The sequence below is a fragment of the Bombina bombina genome, chromosome 3 (assembly GCF_027579735.1).
Source record: "Bombina bombina isolate aBomBom1 chromosome 3, aBomBom1.pri, whole genome shotgun sequence".
Classification (NCBI taxonomy): Eukaryota; Metazoa; Chordata; class Amphibia; order Anura; family Bombinatoridae; genus Bombina; species Bombina bombina.
The window spans coordinates 291,694,853-291,721,347 of NC_069501.1; the positions used below are offsets into that span (position 1 = coordinate 291,694,853).

The 26,495-nt window shown below is 37.5% G+C and overlaps 1 protein-coding gene across 1 annotated transcript in view; it reads left to right on the forward strand.

Annotated features, from left to right (window-relative positions):
* The first annotated feature begins 205 nt into the window (after positions 1-205).
* LOC128653204 (myeloperoxidase) overlaps positions 206-26,495 on the forward strand; it is a 70,656-nt gene continuing 44,366 nt past the window's right edge. The window contains exons 1-7 of the mRNA XM_053706353.1: positions 206-255; positions 1,281-1,365; positions 9,488-9,581; positions 11,390-11,571; positions 14,232-14,352; positions 19,720-19,849; positions 21,878-22,084. Of these exons, the coding sequence (XP_053562328.1) occupies positions 1,290-1,365; positions 9,488-9,581; positions 11,390-11,571; positions 14,232-14,352; positions 19,720-19,849; positions 21,878-22,084 (810 nt within the window). The 5' untranslated portion in view covers positions 206-255; positions 1,281-1,289. The remainder of the gene's footprint in view (positions 256-1,280; positions 1,366-9,487; positions 9,582-11,389; positions 11,572-14,231; positions 14,353-19,719; positions 19,850-21,877; positions 22,085-26,495) is intronic.

Below are 26,495 nucleotides of genomic sequence, written 5' to 3' on the forward strand. Positions count from 1 at the left end.
TTGGCTCCTTTAATACAGAAACAATTTTGCAAGTTCTTTGCTGTCCAACCTGCCTACTTTCACTTTTTTTTTTTTTTTTACTATTTCCCTGCTCGGGTGATTTGTGGGCTAGCTTCTCCCTTGCAAGTGGGTGTTGATGTGGTTACAACACTCATGGGGAGCTTTATAAAGCGACTTCCCAACTGCACCTATTTGAGAAGGACAGTCCCTGATTCTGAGCTCTGTTCCATTAATTTCACACATAGAAGCAAAAGGGTGAGTATATATATATATATATAAATATATATTTCTTTTCTTTTAGAAATAATTAGGCACAGAAAGCAAATTTACTATTAAGATCAAAAATATATTTTTAGTGTTTTCTGCATTAATATTTTACTATATTTTTTAAATTAAAAATAATTGAATGTACTATGTGTGTTTACTGAACTATAATGCGTTTTAAAAATCCATATAACTTTTCAATTTATATTTAAATCTTTTTATTGAAAATCTTTCGTTTGTGCAGCTTTAAAATATTTCAAACATTACATATTAACAGGAGACATAACATACATAACACTATGATGCCCCATATTTCTGTCGCCTTTTTAAGTATGACATTGCGGCCCACTGGCCACCGTTTCCCTCTTTCAAGCCTCCGTCAAAGTTAGTTGTATTTGTCTATCAACTTTCCAAGATCCTTTTTCGACCCATCTCTCTGTGGCGTCAAATAACTTTTCAATTTAAAGTGACATGGAACCCAAAATATTTCTTTCATGATTGAGACAAAAAATACAATTTTAAACAACATTCAAATTGACTTATATTATCTTATTTGCTCCATTCTTTAGATATCATTTGTTGAAGAAATAGCAATGCACATGTGTGAGACAATCACAAGAGGCATCTATATGTAGCCACTAATCAGCTGCTACTGAGCCGATTTAGATATGCTTTCAACAAAGGATATAAAGACAATGAAGCAACTTAGATAATAGAAGTGCATTGAAAAGTTGTTTAAAATGACATGCTCTTTCTAAATCATGAAAGAAAAAAAATGTATTTTAAGTTCCTTTTAAAAATAAAATAAAAAAAAAGTTAATTTATTTTATTTATAAAATATTTTACCAGGAAAGATTACATTGAGATTTCTCTCGTTTTCAAGTATGTCCTGGGAAACAAATTGCAGTGTATCGTATTCAAGACATATTTTATGCTAACGATAATAGCAGTCTTAATTTAAAATGAGAAACTGTTCATAAAAAAAGTATTTTAACATCAGATTTATCTCTCTGTAGGGCTTCATAATGGCCTCTTTGCGCATCATGTTTGGGCTTCTTCTTGCCTTTGGATTGGTGGGGAAAAGTACATCTTCCTTCTACGGTAAAATATTTCTATTTTTTATTTATTTTTTTGCTATCTGCAGCACATCTAAACTGCTTCAGGCTGCACTAAAGTGTCCCATGCACTTATCACTCTAGATGTTTTTTGTACAATTATGTGATAGGACCATATAACTGTGTCTTCCGTTTTGCTTTACACATATATCCATATAAAGTTTGGTTTGAACATTTCAATATTTGCATGACATTACTGTGAATTAATTAACTTAAATGGTCATGAAACCCAAAGTTGCATATAAGTGCAGCCACCAATCAGCAGCTTCTGAGTCTATCTAGGTATGCTTTTAAAAATAAAAAGGATGTCAAGAGAACAAAACAAATAAGATAACAGAAGTCAATTGGAAAGTTGTTTGCAATTGCAATTGAAATCCTTTAATGTACACAGATAAAGATTGTAGCAAACAAGAAAGAACAGAATAGGGAACCGTAGACATTAATGATTATTTCATTGACATCAGTAGTTGTGTAATGTTGATACTTGGTTTAGACCAGCAATGTGTCCCAATAATACTTAACAGGAAGTTATATGTTTCCCCCTAGATATTTGCAAAATAGGTATTCCGATCATTTAAAGGGCAAGTGTGTGGCAAACAGAGATTAAAAGCCCCTAAAGTGTTACCATAAAATTTCAAACGTGTTGTTTTTTTATAAGTAAATAGTTTTGTCTATTTTGATGTGCTATATTTTGTATAAATCAATGTAGCATAATACTGTGTTTATGAAGCAAACTTTACTTTTATTTATGATGTTCAGAAACACAAGTTATACATGAAACCCATTTTTTCTTTTTTTCATAATTTAGATAGACCATACAATTTTATTCAACTTTCCAAGTTACTTCTTTTATCTAATTTGCTTTGTTCGCTTGGTATCCTTTGTTGAAAAGCATACCTAGGTAGGCTCAGGAGCCAGGGGCTAGCTGCTGTTTGGTTGCCACACACAGGGCTTTTTTTGTAGGGATATTCACTGGTACTGAGTACCACTACTTCTGGCATCTCATAACAGTTAAAGGGACAGTCATCTCAATTTTTTTATTGTTTTAAAAGATAGATAATCCCTTTATTACCCATTCCCCAGTTTTGCACAGAAAACAGTTATATTAATATACTTTTACCTCTGTGATTACCTTGTTTCTAAATATCTTCTGATGGCCCCCGGATCACATGACTTTATCTATTGACTTGCATTTAAGCCAATCCACGGGCGTCAGCACAATGTTATCTATATGACTCACATGAACTAGGCTTCCCCTGTTGTGAAAAGCAAATACAAAAACATGTGATCATGGGGCTGTCTTTAGGGACTTATAAACAGACAGAAATTTACAGGTTTAAAAATTATAACGTATGTTAATATAACCATGTTTTCTTGTGCAAAGCTGGAGAATGGGTTGTAAAGGCATTATCTATCTTTTTAAACAATAACAATTTTGTGTTGACTGTCCCTTTAATATTTGTAATCATCATGTAAATACTCTACTTTATATCAAACATTGTAAATAACTTTGTCCCTTTGCTTTTCTCAAAGTTATTGAGCACAATATATCAATCATTAATCAATGAGTACCGGCACCTTGTTTTTTTTTGTTTTTGTTTATACAAAAAAAGCACTGGCTGCACATATATGAATCTTGTTATTGGCTTACCAATGTGGTCAGCTAGCTCCCAATAGTCAGTGCTCCTTCAACAAAGGATACCAAGAAGATGAAGTAAAATTAATAATAAAAGTAAATTGGAAAGTTGTTTAAACGTGTATACTCTATTTGGTTCATAAAAGAACAATTAGATTTTCATATCCCTTTTAGGTCTGAATTCATGGCACTGGTTATGTACATATATACAGCTATGTTGTAAAGAGAGGTTGAATAAAGTTGGTGGCAATTGTATGTCACATATGCAACTACTGGTATTCTGCACTGCAAGACTAGGACTTGGCAATCATTTTAATCATCAGCCACTACCAGAAGTTTGTTAGAATACATAATTATTTTTTAATGCAAAGGATCTTTATGCTCTATACCAGGGATAGGCAAGGTGTCCGTACACGGACACTGGTGTCCATGACTAGCCCTTGCAGTGTCCGCCACAACCTTAGTATATCTTTTCTTTCTGATTAAATAATAGGAATAAAGAAAAATATGTAGTGTGAATAAAGTTAGTGGCTTGTCAAGAGACTGCTAGTGATATTGGGTGATAAGTTATGGAATAAATAAAGCCTGAGTGAAATACTGGATGTGTATCTGTATAATAACACCCAGTAGTGACACTGGCACATGGGTATAGCCAGAGGAGGGCCGGTTATAGAATCAGTGGTTTCTGCATCAGTATAATAACACCCAGCACTAATTAATGACATAGTAGTGACACTGGCACATGGGTATAGCAAGAGGAAGGCTGGTTATAGGATAAGTGGTATATGCATCAGTATAATAACACCCAGCACTATATAATGACACAGTAGTGACACTGGCACATGGGTATAGCAAGAGGAAGGCTGGTTATAGGATCAGTGGTATCTGCATCAGAATAATAACACCCAGCGCTATATAATGACACAGTAGTGACACTGGCACATGGATATAGCCAGAGGAGGGCTGGTTATAGGATCAGTGGTATCTGCATCAGTAGTTTCAGTGGTATCTGCATCAGTATAATAACACCCAGCACTATACAAAGACACAGTAGTGACACTGGCTCATGGGTATAGCCAGAGGAGGGCTGGTTATAGGATCAGTGGTATTTGCATCTGTATAATAACACCAAGCACTATACAAAGACACAGTAGTGACACTGGCTCATGGGTATAGCCAGAGGAGGTCTGGCTATAGGATCAGTGGTATCTGTATCAGTATAATAACACTAAGCACTATATAATGACACAGTAGTGACACTGGCTCATGGGTATAGCCAGAGGAGGGCTGGTTATAGGATCAGTGGTATTTGCATCTGTATAATAACACCAAGCACTATTCAAAGACACAGTAGTGACACTGGCTCATGGGTATAGCCAGAGGAGGTCTGGCTATAGGATCAGTGGTATCTGTATCAGTATAATAACACTAAGCACTATATAATGACAAAGTAGTTACACTGGCTTGTGGGTATAGCCAGAGGAGGGCTGGTTATAGGATCAGTGGTATCTGCATCAGTATAATGACTCTGAGCGCTATATAATGACACAGTAGTGACACTGGCACATGGGTATAGCCAGAGGAAGGCTGGTTATAGGATCAGTGGTATCTGCATCAGTATAATAACACCAAGCACTATACAAAGACACAGTAGTGACACTGGCTCATGGGTATAGCCAGAGGAGGGCTGGTTATAGGATCAGTGGTATCTGCATCAGTATAATAACACCCAGCACTAAATAATGACACAGTAGTGACACTGGCACATGGGTATAGCAAGAAGAAGGCTGGTTATAGGATCAGTGGTATCTGCATCAGTATAATAACACCCAGCACTATAAAATAATGTTTTTAATTTCAAAATGTGCCTTGGTGTCCTTCACTAAGGTCTGTGCTTTGGAAAAGGTCCTCCATAGCCTTTGTCTGTGCCTATCCCTGGCTATACACAAAGCTCTTACCAATCATGTTTTTCTTACAGCCTTAGCAGTATCCACTTAAGGGACATTAAACAGTATATAATTTTCAATATACTTTCATTATTTATTTTGTCCCTGTTTCCTGTAATTTAATTATGAAAATTGTGAGCTTTCTAATTCCCATTATGGAAGTGTTAACTCCAAACGTAGCGCTGCTATAGTTCACAAAGCAGTCGGTTAAACGCACTACTGATCCATCTATACCTGTTTCTGTTATAAACACTAAAAGTATGCTCTTATTTTTTTTCGATATTTAAACAACTGATATAAGAAAAAGTAAATCTGCATATTATCTCTAAGCCAATCTTTGTTTTTAATGCACTATTTTAGTATCATTTTATTGTTTAAATTTCCTTTAAATAGACAGGAAAATCAATTGGCTAGATTTAGAGTTTTGCGGCCAAAGGGGTGCGTTAGCTACGCATGTTTTTTTCCCCCCGCACCTTTTAAATAATGCTGGTATTTAGAGTTCTCTGAAGGGCTGCGTTAGGCTCCAAAAAGGGAGCGTAGAGCATAATTTAACGCCACTTCAACTCTCAATACCAGCGTTGCTTACGGTAGCGGCCAGCTTGAAAAAACGGGCTCATGCACGATTTCCCCATAGGAAGCAATGGGGCATTTTGAGCTGCAAAAAAACCTAACACCTGCAAAAAAGCAGCGTTCAGCTCCTAACGCAGCCCCATTGTTTCCTATGGGGAAACACTTCCTAAGTCTGCACCTAACACTCTAACATGAACCCCGAGTCTAAACACCCCTAACCTTACACTTATTAACCCCTGATCTGCCGCCCCCGCTATCGCTGACACCTGCATTATACAATTAACCCCTAATCTGCTGCTCCGGACACCGCCGCCACCTACGTTATTCCTATGAACCCCTAATCTGCTGCCCCTAACATCGCCGACACCTACATTATAATTATTAACCCCTAATCTGTCCCCTCAACGTTGCCGCTACCTACCTACACTTATTAACCCCTAATCTGCCGCCCCCGCTATCACCTGCATTATACAATTAACCCCTAATCTGCCGCTCCGGACACCGCCGCCACCTTCGTTATCCCTATGAACCCCTAATCTGCTGCCCCCAATGTCGCTGACACCTACATTATAATTATTAACCCCTAATCTGCCCCCCCCAACGTCGCCGCTACCTACCTACACTTATTAACCCCTAATCTGCCGACCGGACCTCGCCGCTACTCTAATAAATGTATTAACCCCTAAAGCTAACCCTAACCCTCCCCTAAATTAAATATAATTTTAATCTAACGAAATAAATTATTTCTTATTAAATAAATTAATCCTACTTAAAGCTAAATACTTACCTGTAAAATAAACCCTAATATAGCTACAATAAAACGAATAATTATATTGTAGCTATTTTAGCATTTATATTTATTTTACAGGCAACTTTGTATTTATTTTAACTAGGTACAATAGCTATTAAATAGTTATTTACTATTTAATAGCTACCTAGTTAAAATAATTACAAAATTACCTGTAAAATAAATCCTAACCTAAGTTACAATTAAACCTAACACTACACTATCAATAAATTCATTAACTAAACTACCTACAATTACCTACAATTACATACAATTAAATAAACTAAACTAAATTACAAAAAAAATAAACTCTAAATTACAAAAAATAAAAAAAGATTACAAGAATCTTAAACTAATTACACCTACTCTAAGCCCCCTAAAAAAATAACAAAGCCCCCCAAAATAAAAAATGCCCTACCCTATTCTAAAATAAAAAGTTAACAGCTCTATTACTTTACCAGCCCTTAAAAGGGCTTTTTGCGGGGCATGCCCCAAAGAAATCAGCTCTTTGCCTGTAAAAAAAAACATACAATACCCCCCCCCCAACATTACAACCCACCACCCACATACCCCTAATCTAACCCAAACCCCCCTTAAAAAACCTAACACTAAGCCCCTGAAAATCTCCCTACCTTGTATTCACCCAGCCGGGTATCACCGATCCGTCCAGAAGAGGGTCCGAAGTCTTCATCCTATCCGGCCAGAAGAGGTCCTCCAGAGGGTCGGAAGTCTTCATCCAGGCGGCATCTTCTAACTTCTTCCATCCGGAGCGGAGCGGGTCCATCTTGAAGCAGCCGACGCGGAGCCATCCTTCCTCACCGACGGACTAACGACGAATGAAGGTTCCTTTAAATGACATCATCCAAGATGGCGTCCCTCGAATTCCGATTGGCTGATAGGATTCACTATCAATAAATTTATTAACTAAACTACCTACAATTACATACAATTAAATAAAATAAACTAAATTACAAAAAAAACAAACACTAAATTACAATAATCAGCCAATCGGAATTAAGGTAGGAAAAATCTGATTGGCGTATTGAATCAGCCAATCAGATTCAAGTTCAATCCGATTGGCTGATCCAATCAGCCAATCAGATTGAGCTCGCATTCTATTGGCTGATCGGAACAGCCAATAGAATGTGAGCTCAATCTGATTGGCTGATCCAATCAGCCAATCGGATTGAACTTGAATCTGATTGGCTGATTCAATCAGCCAATCAGATTTTTCCTACCTTAATTCTGATTGGCTGATTATTGTAATTTAGTGTTTGTTTTTTTTGTAATTTATTTTATTTTATTTAATTGTATGTAATTGTAGGTAGTTTAGTTAATAAATTTATTGATAGTGTAGTGTTAGGTTTAATTGTAACTTAGGTTAGGATTTATTTTACAGGTAATTTTGTAATTATTTTAACTAGGTAGCTATTAAATAGTAAATAACTATTTAATAGCTATTGTACCTGGTTAAAATAAATACAAAGTTGCCTGTAAAATAAATATAAATGCTAAAATAGCTACAATATAATTATTTGTTATATTGTAGCTATATTAGGGTTTATTTTACAGGTAAGTATTTAGTTTTAAATAGGAATACTTTAGTTAATAAGAGTTAATTTATTTCGTTAGATAAAAATTATATTTAACTTAGGGGGGTGTTAGTGTTAAACTTAGCTTTAGGGGTTAATACATTTATTAGAGTAGCGGCGAGGTCCGGTCGGCAGATTAGGGGTTAATACTTGAAGTTAGGTGTCGGCGATGTTAGGGAGGGCAGATTAGGGGTTAATACTACTTATTATAGGGTTTGCGAGGCAGGAGTGCGGCGGTTTAGGGGTTAATACATTTATTATAGTGGCGGCGAGGTCCGGTCGGCAGATTAGGGGTTAATAAGTGTAGGTAAGGTAGCGGTGACGTTGGGGGGGGGCAGATTAGGGGTTAATAAATATTATGTAGGTGTCGGCGATGTTAGGGGCAGCAGATTAGGGGTACATAGGGATAATGTATGTGGCGGCGGTGTGCGGTCGGCAGATTAGGGGTTAAAAATTTTTATTAGAGTGGCGCCGATGTGGGGGGACCTCGGTTTAGGGGTACATAGGTAGTTTATGGGTGTTAGTGTACTTTAGAGCACTGTAGTTAAGAACTTTATAAACCGGCGTTAGCCCATAAAGCTCTTAACTACAGCCTTTCCATGGGCGGTAGGAGTTTTGTCCTTAGAGTTCTAACGCTCACTTCAGCCAAGACTCTAAATACCGGCGTTAGGAAGATCCCATTGAAAAGATAGGATACGCAATTGGCGTAAGGGGATCTGCGGTATGGAAAAGTCGCAGCTGGAAATTGAGCATTAGACCCTTTCCTGACTGACTCTAAATACCAGCGGGCGGTAAAAAGCAGCGTTAGGACCCCTTAACGCTGCTTTTGACGGCTAACGCAGAACTCTAAATCTAGGCGAATGTTCTTTTTAGATGTGTCTAAATTATGATTTTTTATTTATTTATTTATTTTAATAGATGTCTCTGTCTTGAAAAAAAATCATACTTTGTGTTTTTATGCTTAGGCATGTGTGCCTGTCCCTATCCACCAGGAAACGTTATGTCCCTAGGGATTATAAATGCACAGTCATGCACTTTGTGCTAATTTTAATATAAATGTATATAGATTTGACTTATCCTTTATTTTATTTTACATTTTTTTTGTAAAAATGCCAAAAGCTCTGTATATTTTTTTTCATGAAAAAAGCAAGCAAAAGCTAGCTAGAAATATGTCACATACTGCAGTATTCATTCTCATTGGCTGAATTGGTATACTGGGACAAAAAAAGTATTTTGCACTTATTTACATTTTATTAAAAAAAAATAACCCAAGATGAATTTTCAAATGCCCTATTTTAGTTGGAGCATAGAAAACAAGTCTAATGACCCATGAGAGAGTGTTGTAACATATTTATTTATAATCGAAGATGCCTGGAAAAGTGTGTTATTAGGTATTTTCCATGTACTGATGTAAGTCTTGCACTGAGCCATATAATGGCATTTTCAGTTTAGTTGCTTCTTTTTGTTATTTGTTATAAATATGTTTATCCTATATTTTGGAAATAACCTAGTTGTTATTTTTTTCCTTTTAATTAAAAGAATAATTATGTCATCTTAAAATATTTTCTACTTTGCAGATGGAGTTGAGGAGCTGGATAATGATGTAATTCTCAGTTCTGCTAAAGAAGCAAGAAAACTAGTGGATGCTGCGTATAAACACACCCGAGAAACGTGAGATAACTTCCTTAGACATTATTAACTTCAGCATATTAAATGTATGGGAAATTAGGTGTAATTTTGTATTTAATCACTAATACCTCCACTCATTGTTATCAAGAGCTTGCCTATTCCTCTCTGCATATTTGCAAAGGATAGTAGGTCCTGAAATTGCCATTATGGGTGGTGGTTTTAGTTACAAAAATATACCTAAAGGAGCAGTTTCCTGTACATTTAATACTCTTCTGCTGGTCATTGGGGACACAGCAAATTGACATTAAAGCCTATTTTTTTAATTTGTGCATTAGCATGTGTTAACTACATTGCAACAGACCTGCGTTCAAAATATTTGTAAGAAAAATATGCATTGTTTTGCAGTCCCCAGACATACCTCTTGAAAAGCCTATTGAATATTGTGTATCTTGCTTCCTTTACTTTGGACAATTAAGGGATAATATAAATAAGCTCCTGTGCAATAGTCTCCTATCTATTATTTTGTATGTTGGCTTGTATAATATGCATTAAGGAGCTGCATCTCCAAACACTGTATTTTATACACTTTATTGAGTTACATAAAGCTGATTCACAAAATAAATTAAAAACTAAGCTTCGACACATATCAAACAATCATTGTGAAGCGGATTGGCCCACCGGGATGCCGAGACATTTCCTGGTGGGCCGTTGTTCTGTCGAGAACTCCAATTCCTCGAAAGCTTAAATCTGAAGTCACTTCCGGTGACTCCTCTATTTTCACTATCTGTTTTGCCTGTCTTGGGGGGCGCACCGCCAATCCTCTGGCATACACCCTAAGTAAATCTTGGGGAATAAGGTGTACAAGGGGGGCTTTGCCCCCCTTGAAACCCGCAGGCGGATGCAAAATAGATAGTGACGATAGGCGATTACAGTGCCCATCTGATTGGTTGTGAATCCTGTCACTCACTGAGACTAGAAGCAATCAGATGTATGGAATCACTGGAAGTGATGTCAGATTGGAGTTTTTGATGATTTGGAGTTCTCGATAGAACACTGTCAATATCGCAAGACCACATCCTGGCCATGAATGCAGAGGGAGCCTCCCAGCCAGGACACAGAGCGAGCCTAGTGCACAGCATAGCGCATCTATTCAAGGGCGCTCCGCTCCTGGAAGCTAAAAAGTAATGGGCTGGGGGGAGCTGGGGTGGAGTGGGGGGGAGCTGGGGTGGAGTGGGGGGGGGGATGGGCTGGGGAGGGGGGGGTGGGGCCAGTCTTCAAAAATATCCAGGGCCGATTTGATTTCCCAGTCCAGCTATGATGTGAAGCATATCAGAGTGTCAGAGTTCTGCTTCCCACATAATCCACGCCAGCCTCTCTGGTGGGAGTGGAATCACTACGATTTTAAACTACAAATCAGGCAAAATAAATAATGAAAGTGCATTGCAAATTTTTTTAATTATGCGGAATTAATTAATCTTTTTATGGGAAATAAAATGTTGAGTTTAATGTCAGTTTAAGGGGGTAAATGACAATACAGTGTCTCTTTAAGCTCTATGTTCTATTCTATTATTTTTATAAGTGCATGGGAAAATGTATATACAGCGGTTTGTTTAGTATCACCATTATGGTCTTGATTACAGCAGGGTAAGATGCTCCAAAAAAATAATATCTGTGGCAACAGCTGCAGCTGGAGAGAGTTGCTTGTACACGAGTTGTCATTTGTCAATTTAAAAATCAAATGAGTGACTATGTGGGTGCTTCTGCTTGTCCTCTGGATGCACGTGCTGCTGCTGGTGTCATTTCCTTGTGCTGTATAGGGCAACTTCTAATTATTCACTGTATATTTCCAGCCTCAAGCAGCGCCTGAAAGCAAAGAATGTGAATGCTGCTGATGTTATGTCATTCTTCAAGCAGCCGGTAGCGGCCAGCAGAACTTACATCAGGGCTGCAGATTATATGGGCACCACTCTCCAGCTCCTAAATGAAAAGGTGAAGAACATTTACAGCAGCAGCAGACCATTCAATATCACAGGTAAGTGTAGCGGATTTTAGGTTTCACAATATAGTTGTAACTTACCAGGGGACGTGCAGAGCTGATACCTGACCCACAGCTCCTGGGAAGTTTGGGCAGCGTTAGGGTGAACTGTGTTCATGACTTGGTGGTTTGGTGTGGAGTTGGTATGGACACTGTTGTCCCTGTTTATTTTGGGGACAATCAAGGCAATATGTGGGAAGACTTTATGATTTCATATATACAATATATAGTATAGAGGAAGCGTCAGGACAGAGGGCTCAGTTCTCCCAATCTGTCGCAATACAAATTGCAGAGTTAGATAAACTATAGGAAACTGCAATATACAATATCATCCTGCATAAGGGATAACGGACATTCAATGGGTATTAATTAAAAATAAAAATATAAAAGAAATTATAGAGGTTTAGCTGTTTTGGTAAGAGTTCTCTTTACCAATAGTATGTACTGTGACTGCTTAAAGGGACAATAAACTTCTCACAAAAAATGTAATTATGAATAATAAAAAATACAAAATATATTCACTGTTTATTTTGTCAGCTTTCCCTGCAATGTGTAGCTTTAAAAAAACACACACAAAACACTGAGCACCAAAAAGATATGTATATCACTCTCTCCGAATGGAATAATACAAGAAATGACCAACCTTTTCTTAAATTCTTCAAATTTCAAGGATATCTCAGAATAATAGAAAGACACCAGAGAGTGCAACACAACTCAGCTCTAAGTGTTAATAATAGTGTGGGTTAAAGTTGTATTAGTGGTTCCACAATGTGTGGGATAAAGTAAAATCAGTGGCTCCACACTTTTTCATACCACTCAGAATAAGAATGTAACCTTTTATTATAAAATAGTTAAATAGTTATAGCTAAATAGTTATATAGGAATAGTCAAAACACAAGTTGTCCTATTATCTGTACTCAATATCTTAACCATGCTAAAACTCTGAAAGAAACCCCATCTACCAAGGGTAGTAGAGAATATTAACTATAGCAAACAGAGGATTAGCTCTATAAGCAATTAAGATAACACCCAGATAAAAATTATTCAAGTTTCTGAAAATAAATTAACAAATCCTTAAACTCTAAAATGTAAATACTATTAAAATGAAATAAAGTGCACTATTTGATTAATACCAGTGCTGGTAGTTAAAAGTTATTTGAAATTGAAAAATGAATCCGATAGAGTGTCTACAAAGTGTCTGTGTTCGATACAAGTAAAGTTTTATAGCCCTCTGGGTTAGGTATAATCCTCTGTGCAGGATAGGGTTAAAGTCTGACTCATGTTTAGGAGATTCATTCTTCTATGAAGGGTGAGCTGTCCTAGTCTTTTGATGATTGGTGTCTGTCAAAACTCTTTGACACTTGGAATATCTTTCGCCCACAACTGTCCAACCTATACAGGTGTAAGGCAATGAGATTTTTCGGTAGCAGGTCAGTCCCTTGATGGTAAATTGGGAGCGTCTCTACTGCGTTCTCCTATGTTCAGCCATCTACCTGATTTAAAGAATCCTGCCCTTGCCGGATAATGATGCCCAGTTGTATATACTCCACACTCTGCCGTTGTGCTGTGTGGTGGTTGCCAATCAGTTTGTACCCAATCGTTTTTTGTTAGTTTCTGTTTTCTAAGTTTCTACTATGGTTAATCGCAATTCGATAAAACAGGATATTCAGGGATCCCAACCCTCCTTGCTCTCTTGGCTTGTAGAGTTTAGTCTTAGCAACCCTATGGAAACGACCTTGCCATATATATGAGTTAAAGACATTTTGGAGTTTAAGGAATTCAGGCAATAAAGGGATTGGGAGAGTCTCAAAAAGATAGCCTCTACACTGTCTCTTCATACACTCCAGAATACAATTCAAAGTATTAACCCTAAGCTATAAAGCAGTCAACAGGCTCATCTCAAAATAGTTACTCCTGACTCATCCTCTTAGATTAACCTCTGACCTATGTGTCTCTACACCTTTTATCTCTATATCCCTCTCCTGCCTCCAAGACTCTGTACGTGCTGCTCCTTTCCTCTACCCCACTCCATCAGACTGTCTCCAACCTTGTATAGCTTCAGACGCTCCTTGAAAACCCACCTATTCAGAGAGGCTTATCATCTCTCCTCTGTTTTTCATCCTAACCAAAATAATTTTTGAAATGCCTTGACTCACTGCTGCACCTACAATCTATGTGACAAGCTACCCCAAACCTTATGTCTCTGCGCCCTCAACCTGTAGACTGAAAGCTCTCTAGAGCAGGACCCTCTTCCTTTTGTACTAGATCTGTATAGTCTGTTATGTTTGTGTATCTTATCACATTGTCATTGTATACCCCTATCTCTGTACCTAGCACTGCGGAATAATAAATAAGAATAATATATTAGTTGGGGTAAAATAGTCATCTTTTATGCATGGATTCGTACCACCCAAGAGAGGTGTTTTTGTTTCTATGCAGCTAAATCTATCTGGATATTAGTCAATAGTGTCTGATAAGTCTTTCTTTTCTTAAACTAAATTGTTCTTCATAAAAATTATAATTTTCCATATACCCCTCACTGAAATGTGTAGTCTAATTTTTTTGTTTTGTTTTTGCTAGTAGCACTAGTGAAATGAATAATTATTACACTAATTATAAAGTTTTTTTAATATATTGTTTTTGCTTGAATTCAACAGACATACTGACAGAGAATCAGCTGGACACAATATACAAGGTTTCTGGGTGTGCCTTCTTGTATCTCCCAAAGACTTGTCAAAACAGTCCTTATCGTACGTTCACCGGGGAGTGTAACAACAGGTGAAGCCATTTTGTAATACCCAGATACAGTGATTAACAAACTACACTACTCTTCTGTGACTGCTGTATATTCTGGAGAAAAAAAAAATCTGTATTTAAATGTATATTTTCCTGCCAATATTTCTACTTCTAAGTATTCTGAGACATTTTCATGTTGCATTTACATCACAATCACAACACCAAGGGAAATGCTACTTAGACAATCTGTGGCATTTCAGGAGCTTGTGTGCATTGTTTCACTATTATGAGCACTACCAATGGTAGCTTATATATTTATAATTTAATGTAGCGTTTTCTAATAATTAAAGTGTGTAGTTGTGCTGAACATAAGCATTAAGAAATATTTTGTGGAAAGTTCTGGCAATTTTTCAATCAGGTACAGGTATACCTCACTTTACAGCGCTTCACTTTACAGTGTTTCGCTAATACAGCGCTTTGTGGAGCTGAAGTTCAACCTCCAAGGATTTTAAAATAGTGCTGTAATCACTGTGAGATTGCGAGATAAGTGAATATCACCTTTTTTATGCTTAGTTCACTCTGTTTACAGCATTACAGTGCAATCTGTGTCTCAGTGCTATAGTCTGGCAAATTTTACTACAGTAATTGTCGCTATTTCACAGGTACAGTATTTATTGAATACTGTGCTGTGCTAGTGTTAAACTAAACGTAGCACTATTGTACCCCTAATATATGTTAGTTCGAACATGTTTTAACGTTTTCAAACACACTGGCAAGTGAAAAGAAAGCTAAAACTGCCTTGTGTCACTTTAAGGCGGTTTTCACTTTACAGCGGGGCTCCGGTCCCTAACCCGCTGTATGAGCGGGGTATACCTATAGTAGACAGTCTGAGAGCAGGCTCCCTAGGCAGTAAACTTGCCAGTTTTTATATACCTGTTAGGAAATATATTGCGTACATAGGAGGATAGTTATTACATTATGGGATTTTATTAGGAACATACTTTAGATGGTGGGGCTGTGAGGTATCTAATATCTGCAAGTAGATTTTCAAGGGATTTATGAGGTGCTATGTTGAGTGAACTTAGTGCATTACCAGCACCCCAGGCAGTAGTCAAAGTTGCATGAAGATTCTCAATATCACTGTACTGAAAACATTGTTATCTAACAGTAAGTAAGTAATCACTACAAAACAGGTTTTTGTGCAATATATCTTTGGATGTTAACTACTTGCTTTGCTTTTGTGGGGATAAAAAAATCAGTTAATTGATCTTCTGAATGAAATGGAGATGAGTGAAGGATTTTATGTTTACCATTTACCATTCCAAGGATCATTTGTTTACTAAATGGTTGTCCTCAGGTTCCGATAGTAGAAATAATCAAAACCAAATGCAGCCCTACCAGAGAGAGGAAGGCTGGCAGAGTTTGCACAACTGAATTATGTGATCAAATACTTGCTTAGGCATTAAAAGTATTTTTTTATATAAATAAATAAATGCTTTCTCTTTCCTTTAGAAAGATTAGTAGAAAGAAAAAAAAAGCATTAGTAAAATAGATTATTTTAATATCCCAGTATCCATGAGATTTAATTCTGTGGGTTTTTATATGGATAGTTATTTATCCTTTTGTGTCTTCTGGGAGTTTATGGTCCTTTGTATTTATATTTAAAGGGAAATGAAACCCAAAACATTTATTTGTGGTTCAGACAGAACATACCATTTTTAAAGAGTTTCCAATTTACTTGTCAATTTATCCATGATATTTTGTGTTGAAGAGATACCTGGGTATGCATCTGGAGCACTACATGGCAGCAAATAGTGTTGCTATCTAGTGCTCTTGCATATGGGAAACGATCTTGCAAAACTGCTGCCATTTAGTGCTCCAGAAATGTGTCATGTTGATTTTTGCTACCTGTCAAATTTTGCATTCCACGTGTTTCAAAAACACGCCTGGAATGCGGTGGCTTATGTGCAAGCATGCATGACGGAGAGTAAAATTACCCACTGCATTCCTCACATTTGTTTTCGTCACACAAACTGCGTATGCTTGCGCTCCGGACTTCATACTTTCCCTCAATTGCAAACGGCTAGGCTGTGGCTCATTTGCTGAAATAATGTGGTTTAGAATGTGCGCTTTTTTTTTATATATATATGTCTCTACTTTCCCCACTATGCACGAGCCATGTTGAAGGGGATAGGGTAGATTTAATGATCAGCAGATATTAATAAATGTATTAATCGTGGATTTATGGCCTTAACTGATGTTTATTATTGATTCAGCATGAGATTTAATCAGACAAGTTGTGTTGAAGCTGTACCGATACAAAGCGATACACGCCTTCGCTTACATGGAATTAAATGCTACCCATAGGGATGAAAATAGAGACATATATAAAAAAGCGCCCATTATTTCAGCAAATGAGCAACAGCCTAGCCGTTTGCAATCGAGAAGTCCAGAGCACGCATGTGCAGTTTGTGTAACAGAAACAAAAGGTAAGAATGCAGGGACTAATTTGCTCCTTCATCAACATTTGCTACCTAATGATGTGCGCATGCTTGTAAACACATTCCACACATTATTTTGAAACATGTGGAGTGCAATTATGTAATTATGCACATGCGCATATCAAGGTAGCAAATTTCAACGAGTTAGCAAATTTCGACAGAACACCGGTTCCTAAGCAATTGTCCCTACTTTTCAACAAAAGATACCAAGAGAACAAGAACATTTTATTATAGAAACAAATTAGAAAGTTGTTTAAAATTGCATGCTCTATCTGAATCATGAAAGAACATTTTTGGGTTTCATATCCCTTTAAGTATTTCAGACAAATATCATCTTATTAGTGCAGGAATGAAGGCTTATAATTAATTACACATTAATTAAACTTGCTTCATCTGCAATTGTTTTGATTTAATTGGATACTGGAAGCATTTTATTTAGTTATCATTGGTTTTGAAGCATAAAAAAAGAAATAAATACTGACATGAATTCAGCGCTAGCAGACATCTTTTATCTATTTTTAAAAAAATCTTTTTTGTCATAGTGGTCAACAAGTTCCATGTTTGCTTCTTGCCTGTGGTACTATGACTGCCAACACCAGTATCTAATAGGTCTTATAGGATACCAAAGAAAATACTTGTGGTTTGGAAATAACCCATTTCTAGCTATTTGTGTATGAACATTAGTTGATACTTTCAGTAAATTACTTTGTGTTTCTATTTCATATTGACTTATAAAAAAGATATTGTCATTTATATCTCTTGTGGAGTCTTCTGCTTCGTCCACTACTGGTAGGAATTGTGTGTGATTATGCCTAGTTAATACATTTACATACATTTTAAGAACAATAACAGTGTCAACTGTTATTGTCATTATTTAATCCTATATTATAAAAGGCCAAGTGTGTTTGTCTGAAGCGTCATGCGCAGTAGAGACAAACACACTTAGCCTTAGATCCTCGCACGCGCACCTCCGAGCTGAGAAGACACCTCGCACGCGCACAGCTGACTGCTGACAGGACCTACCCACACACTTGGCCGCACGCGCACACCCTCGCACCCACACACCCACAAACTTGGCAGCACGCGCACCTATACCTCGCACGCGCACCCTCGCCCACAAACTTGGCCGCATGCGCAAACACCTCGCACGCGCACCCTTGCACCCACACACTTAGATTATACCTCACACGCGCACCCTCGCACCCACACACTTACCTCGCACGCGCGAGCACCCACACACTTAGCCTCAGCGCGATACAGCAGCTGAATCCACACCGGCGCGAGTAGTCGCGTGACTATCAGTTGAAAGCGTTGCAAAGGCTTCACAAAAGTTAATAAAACAAACGCTCCACTATACCTTACTCAGACCTCACACATATAACTGCTGGCCTCAGAGCGTAACCTCACACATGAATTGAAAGCGCGGGAGAGGGGAGAGGGGGGGGGGGGAGGGGGGGGATGGGGGGGATAGAGAGAGGGGGGGAGATAGAGAGAGAGAGGGGGGGGGGAGAGAGAGGGGAGATGTGGGGAGAGAAAGAGGGGAGAGAGAGAGAGAGAGAGGGGGGGGAGAGAGGGGGAGAGAGGGGGAGAGACAGAGGGGGGAGAGAGAGAGGGGAGATAGAGAGAGAGAGAGACAGAGAGAGGGGAGAAAGAGAGAGGGGAGATAGAGAGAGGGGGGAGAGGGAGAGAGAGGGGAGAGAGAGAGGAGAGAGAGGGGAGAGAGAGGGGGAGAGAGGGAGAGAGAGAGAGGGGAAAGAGAGAGAGAGAGAGAGAGAGAGAGGGGAGAGAGAGACAGAGGGGGGAGATAGAGAGAGGAGAGAGAGAGGGGGGGAGAGAGAGGGGGGGAGAGAGAGGAGAGAGAGAGGGGGGGGGGAGAGAGAGGAGAGAGAGAAAGACAGAGGGGAGAGAGAGAGAGACAGAGGGGGGAGAGAGAGGGGAAAGAGAGAGAGAGGGGAAAGAGAGAGAGGGGGGAAAGAGAGAGAGAGGGGAAAGAGAGAGAGAGAGGGGAGAGAGAGAGAGAGAGAGAGAGAGAGAGAGAGGGGAAAGAGAGAGAGAGAGGGGAGAGAGAGGGGAGAGAGAGAGAGGGGAGAAAGAGAGAGCGGAGATAGAGAGAGGGGAGAGAGAAAGAGAGAGGGGAGAGAGAAAGAGAGAGGGGAGAGAGAGAGGGGAGAGAGAGAGGGGAGTGAGAGAGAGGGGAAGGAGAGAGAGAGGGGAGAGAGAGAGAGAGGGGAGAGAGAGGTGAGAGAGAGGGGGGGGAGAGAGAGGGGAGATGGAGAGGGAGAGGGGAGAGAGAGAGAAAGAGAGAGGGGAGATAGAGAGGGAGAGAGAGAGCGCAAAAGAGGGGGGAGAGAGAGAGTGCAAAAGAGAGTGGGGAAGAGAGAGCGCAAAAGAGAGGGGGGAGAGAGAGAGCTCAAAAGAGAGGGGGAGAGAGAGCGCAAAAGAGAGGGGGGAGAGAGAGAGCGCAAAAGAGGGGGGGAGACCACTGTACTGCAAAAAATGGCCCGTGTGAACGGGCTTTAGGACTAGTTTAATATAAATGGTTTAAAATGCTACAACTAAAACCTAGTGTAATAATTTATCCTTATTTTTTTTGTCACCCTGCCCTATCAGCGGGACTCTTTGTTCCTTTTAGTCAGTTAAAAACAATACCATACTAATTATATAGATAACACATTTTTTTGTTCCTTCTACACACTGCTTCTGTAATATTCTGCTATATTTATTATCTGCATGCTATGTCTATATTCATGAAGATAGCGTTACCGATTCCAGATGTTACTTTTGAAAGTTTGAATTGTCTCTTCTGCATAAAAATGTGTTTATTGTTGTTGTTTAAATTACATAAAAATACATTGCTTAATAAAATGCTGAGTAGTTACAGTAATGGATTTACAATTTGTGCTTACAGGCGATTTCCCAGGTTTGGTGTGTCTAATGGGCCCTATACTCGCTTGTTACCAGCACAGTATGAGGATAGAGTTGGTCTCCCTCAAGGCTGGACAGAAAATAAAAAGATCAATGGCTTCATTTTGCCTCTGGTATTGCTTGATTTCTTTCTGCACCTATTTATTGCGTTTTGTAGGTCTCAAGAGATCTCACATGAAATACACTAAATGGCCAAAACTATGTGGACGCCCCTACTAATTATTGAGTTTAGGTGTTTCAGCAACATCCATTGCTAACAAGTGCCTGACCTCACAAATGCTCTTTTTTTCTGAATGGGCACAAATTCCCCCAAACACACTCCAAAATCGTGTGAAAAGCCTTCCCAGAAGAGTTGCAGCTGTTATAGCTGCAAATGGGTGGGCAGCTCCATATTAATGCCCAAGGATGCCCAACAAGCTCATGTAGGTGTGATGGTCATGTTCACATGCTTTTAGCTATATAGTGCACGTAGCAACAAGAGAATGGATAGGACACATTTTTTGTTGCTTTTACGGGACGCGTCACCAGACAAGCTAATATTCTGTGATGTTTCTATATGGGCTTCAGAGATTAAGGAATGGAATATAAGAAAGGGTGACAGCAATATGGGGAGAGGGTTGGAGGAGAAAGATTAGGAAGGTTATGGAGTGTAGCAGAGACTTTTGTAAGAATGAAATGGAAATTAGATGAACCAGAAATTGTTACCTATAAAAAGTACTATTATACAGTTTAGAGGACGGACTGTGTCCTCACATTGCTATATTTGCATCTGTATTGTTCTTTTGTTTTTTTTATTTCATTATTCCCATACTTTTACTTGTAAATGTGATAAGTTTAATAAAGCTCTTTTGAAAAAGAAAAAAAAAAAAAAAAAAAAAGTACTATTATATATATATGTGTATCCTATTTATCTATATAACTTTATCAGTGGTGGGGGAATAAATCCCAGTATTTACTAGTCAGGGGGAAAAGTTACTGGTCCACCCAGTAAAAGTAACAGGTTCACTCAATATTAAAGACACTCCAAAATTATTTATTGATTCAGATACAGCATGCAATTTTAAACAACTTACTTATTTACTTCTATTATCAATTTTTCTTTGTTCTATTGGTATCTTTTACTGAAAAGCAGAGATGTAAGCTCAGGAGCGTGCACGTGGCTGGAGCACTATATGGCAGCAGTTTTGCAAGAATGTTATTCATTTGCAAGATCACTAAATGGCAGCACTATTTCCTACCATGTAGTGCTCCATACACCTACCTAGGTATCTCTTAAACAACCATGGGAACGAAGCAAATTTGATAATAGATGTAAATTGGAATTTTTTTTAAATTGTATGTTCTGTCTGAGTCACAAAATACATTTTTGGGGTTTCATATCCCTCTAAATATAAGGAAAATATCTTACTCATCCATTGCAGATTTGTACAAGTTAGGGATTAGTGTTATTCCCATATATAGAACTCTTACTATGTTCATTTCACTGGGAATGTTACCAAGTGGTCATCCGAACACAACAGCCTATTTACTGTACAATAATATGGATCCACATAACAGATATATAGCAATGAAAAGGGCATCCTAGTACAAATACAATATTCTGTGTTAGCACAGTTTAGATTTAAACAAGTTACCATCCTTTACTATGTTTTAACTACATTCTACTCCAGGTGAGTAAACAGCCAGAGATCGGAGCATACACATGTATGCCTGACCTTATTTGTTCATCCGCTGTAGACTTTCCTGGACTGGCACAGCTCTCACTATGCATTTAAACCCTTTGTAGGGGGGTAAAATACATATTAAAATAGATTTCATTTAAAAATAAAATGCTCTAACAAAATAAAGAATGTATGTATGTCCCCACAAGTATAGAATATGCCGGTACAATGTATTAGTGGCTATTGTAACTTCTACATTTCAAGAGAATTATATGAATTATTAATAAATGAATATATTTTATTCTGAATCATTATCAGCCATTGCTGGGAGACTATAAAACAAAAAGCAGTAGACTTCTTCCTGGGGTTATGCCAGAGCAGTATGTATGTTCTCCTTTCAGCTTCATGTCGTTCCACATTATTAGAAGAGAGTGTTACTAAATCTTTAACAAGGGCTTCTCCTTTTGATATTTGTTTCAGGCACGAGCTGTATCCAATGAAATTGTCCAGTTTCCCACTGCAAACCAAACTCTGGACAGGCAGCGATCACTTATGTTCATGCAGTGGGGACAGTGGATCGATCATGACTTAGATCTCGCCCCCGAAACCCCAGCAAGATCATCCTTCCTGCAGGGTATAGACTGTGATAAAAGCTGTGCCCGGGAAGCCCCCTGTTTCCCGCTTCGGGTAAATCCCTCTGTTCTTTTGTTTTTAAGAAATTATTTATAATTTGGTGATATTAGAAAAACCGTCTCAAGCATTATTAAATGTATTTTGTTTTCCCTCATTACATTCCAGGTACTAGAATGGAGGAACCTAATAGTGTGTCACATATTCTGGTCTCACAAGAGAGGCCAGTTATATAGGGGTATTGCAATATTGTCTTAACTTTCAACATTATTTTGCTTTAAAGGGACATATATATATATATACAAGGGTACATAATAGTTATTTCTAGACATACCAGAATGATTTCAAGTGTACATAATAGTTTTTTATATTATATATATAATAGAATCATTTGTACCATATAATACAATATTAGATAAAATCCTTCTAGTAAAACCTGACGCTGGTTCAATAGCATACTCACATATGCTTTTCATGCCTCGTGCATGAAACACACCTTCCCAGAGAGTCTGCAGTCGCTTGTATGGTGCAAATGAATCTCTGCCATTCTACCACCTGCATTATTTTATTGAGGGTACACAGAAACACATAGCATATGTGCATATGCTGCTCAGTGATAGTTTTTATTAAAATCATCATCATGCACATTTACCATTTTGTTTGGGCTATAGCAGCTATCTAATATTTTCCTTCTCAGATCAGTTTATAAAGGAGCTCTACTCCAATCTGGATTTGTATAACATTAGGCTTCTTTGGAGTCACCAAAACCCTTCATTTCAGATTGGAATTGCAGCAATCATTAGCACATAAATACAGAGCAGCATCTCAAACAGAATGTTTATATTTCAACAGACATGAAACTCAAATGACATTTTCATGAATCAGATTGTACAGTTTAAAAAAGAAAACATTTTTTTTTCCAATTTACTTAACAAATTTTCTTCATTCTCTTGGTATCCTTTGTTGAAATGTAGCTCCTCTCTATAAGAACATACCTATATAGGCTTAGGAGCATGCATGTGCCTTGAGCACTATATTTTTAACATTGTTACAAAAATTGTTGTTAGCACTGCTGCCATTTTGTGCTCAAGACATGCGCGTTCTCTTGAGCCAACCTAGGTAGTCTGTCATGGAAAGGAGCTATGTTTCAACAAAGGATACAAAGAGAAAGAGGAACATTTGATATTAGAAGTATATTGAAAATAGTATTGTTTAAAGGGACATTCCAGTCAAAATTTAAACGCACATAGATGAATTGCATCTTTGAATAGAAACAGGTTTACAATATACATGTACTGGCAAAAAGGATTCTAGTAAAAGTTATCACTGTATAATTGTTAACATTTTTCTCTGCACGTGCACGTGAGACATAGCTAGAAATTCTCAGAGCCCCAGAATTTTAAATACTGCAGCTGGTCAGAGTGCCAGTGGGGCTTGTATCATGTCAGCAATTAACAAATTGAGTCATTGCCAGATGATACAAGCACCTTAGGCTCTCTGAGCAAGTGCTGTGTTTACAATGCTGGTGCACGGGGCATACTTAAATACACTTTTGAAACAGCTATAGCTTTCATAATACATGTATATTACAAAAATGCTACTATTCAAAATTGAAATGCATCCATGTGTATTTAAATTTTGGCTGGAATGTCCCTTTAATTTCACTCTGCCTGAACCATGAAACACTTCTGTCCATAGCACTAATTCCTTTAATCTCTGCACGTTTTATTCCACTTAAAGGTACAGTAAACACAAGACATATCTGTGGCTTTGCTATGAAATAATATATCAGCCAAGTCTTAAAGGGACAGTAAACACAAGACATATCTGTGGCTTTGATATGAAATAATATATCAGCCAAGTCTTAAAGGGACAGTAAACACAAGACATATCTGTTGCTTTGATATGAAATAATATATCAGCCAAGTCTTAAAGGGACAGTAAACACAAGACATATCTGTGGCTTTGCTATGAAATAATATATCAACCAAGTCTTAACAGTTTTAAAACAAATTAGCTTTGGGGGTTTTTCTGCAATTATTTATCAACATCTCCAACCTCCAGCCACCATTTGCCTTATCTGAAGCAGCCAATCTGGGCTTTAGCTGGCAGACAACAAGGCTAGTTATGATCATAAAGTTAGTACAAAGTGCATTGTTTTGCATTTGTTGCCTGATATAGCCAATTAGGGACAGATATGCAGCAGATTTAGCCTTGACAAGTCAGCAGGGTACATTTCAAGATATGAAAATAAGAAATTGCTCAGTTTTCATGGCTAAATTAAAGGGATATGAAACTCAAAAAATGTCTTTGTTGATTCACAGAGGACATACAGCTTTAAACAACTTTCAAATTTACTTCTATTATCTAATTTGCTTCATTCTCTTGATATAATTTGTTGAAGAAGCAGCAATGCACCACTGGGAGCTAGTTGAACACACTGTGTGAGCTGATAACATGAGATATATGTGCAGCCACCAATCAGCAGCTCCTGAGCCTACCTATGTATCCTTTTCAACAAAGGACTCCAAGAGAACAAAGTAAATTAGATAACAGAAAGCAGATATCCTCCGCACCTCCCAAAAATGAAGAAAAATATTTATATAAAAAGTAACATTTATTTAGCAAAAAGATAAAAAAAAACATGAAAATCACCATAAAAAAACATTGTGGTCTGATGGAAGAGTGTGCCAAACATGTTTCAGGCCTCACCCTAGCCCTTGTTCACTGGCATGAATTAGATAATAGATGTATACTGAAAAGTTGTTTAAAATCACGTGCTCTATCTGAATCACGAAAGGAAAAAATTGGCTTTCATGTTCCTTTAAATGACAACATAAATAATGAAAATATACTGCAATGTTGTTTAATTGCGCATAACTAAAAACTACATATTAAAATCTTAAAGGGATAGTAAACACCAAAAAATGTTATTGTTTAAAAAGATAGATAATCCCTTTATTTACCATTCCCCAGTTTTGCATAACCAACCCTATTATAGAAATATACTTTTTACCTCTGTAATTACCTTGTATCTAAGCTTCTGCAGACTGCCTCCTTATCACAGATCTTTTGACAGACTTGCATTTCAGGCAATTAGTGCTGCCTCTTAAATAACTCCACGTAAATGAGCACAATGTTATTTATATGAAACACATTAACTAACACCCTCTAGCTGTGAAAACGGTCAAATGCATTCAGATAAGAAGCTGCCTTCAAGGGTTTAAGAAATTATCATAGGAGCCTGCCTAGGTTTAGCTTTCGAATAAGAATACCAAGAGAATAAAGCAAATTTGATGAAAAGAGTAAATTAGAAAGTTGTTTAAAAGTGCATGCCCTATATGAATCATGAAAGTTTAGTTTGGACTTTACTATCCCTTTAATATGTTTACTGTCCCTTTAACTTCATTACAAATAATTATAGATAATGTGCAAACCTTTCAACGATATAAAATGATTCACTATTCATCACGTTATAAGCAATTAATTGCACAATACAAGTGGTCAGCCACTCTATGACATACAGAGAGATATTGCACTAAGCTTCCAGAACATTAAGTTTAAAGGGACAGTCAACACCAGAATGTTTGTTGTGTTAAAAGATAGATAATCCCTTTATTACCCATTCCCCAGCTTTGCATAACCAACACTGTTATATTTATATACTTTTTACCTCTAATTACCTTGTATCTATGCCTCTGCAAACTGCCCCCTTATTTCATTTTTTTTTGACGGACTTGCATTTTAACCAATCAGTGCTCACTCCTAGAAGCTTTAAGTGCATTAGCTCAATGTTATCTATATGAAACACATGAACTAATGCCCTCTTGTGGTGAAAAACTGTCAAAATGCTTTCAGATTAGAGGCGGCCTTCATGGTCTAAGAAATTAGCATATGAACCTCCTAGGTTTAGCTTTCAACTAAGAATACCAAGAAAACAAAGCAAAATTGGTGATAAAGGTAAATTGGAAAGTTGTTTAACATGACATTCTCTATTTAAATCATGAACGTTTTTTTTTTTTACTTGACTGTCCCTTAAAAGGTTAAATGCTTCATTAAATCCAATGTGCAAAATGTTTGAGTTGATTATCATATTATAAGTTGAAAGACTCAGGTGCACTAACTTCAGGACTTTTAATATTATGACATCACTAAAGCCCTCTCCGCATACACTTCTATTAAGGAAGCTTCCCAGCAACTATGCAGCAAATGTGCCAGACTGAGGTTTTCTGCCAGAACCTTACATAGACTTCTATTAGGAATAATTTACATTCCTATGTTCTTCACATAGACGAAAATGTTCTTTTAATTTGGAAATGTTTTATATTTTAAAATTAAAAAAAATTTCTTCTACGTGAAGAACAAAGGAATGTAAAGCATTTCTTTAGTTCTATAAATAACTCATTAAAATATTAAAAAAGAATAAAAACGGTATTGCTCGCCTGAGAATGAGCAGCTTCCTACCTAC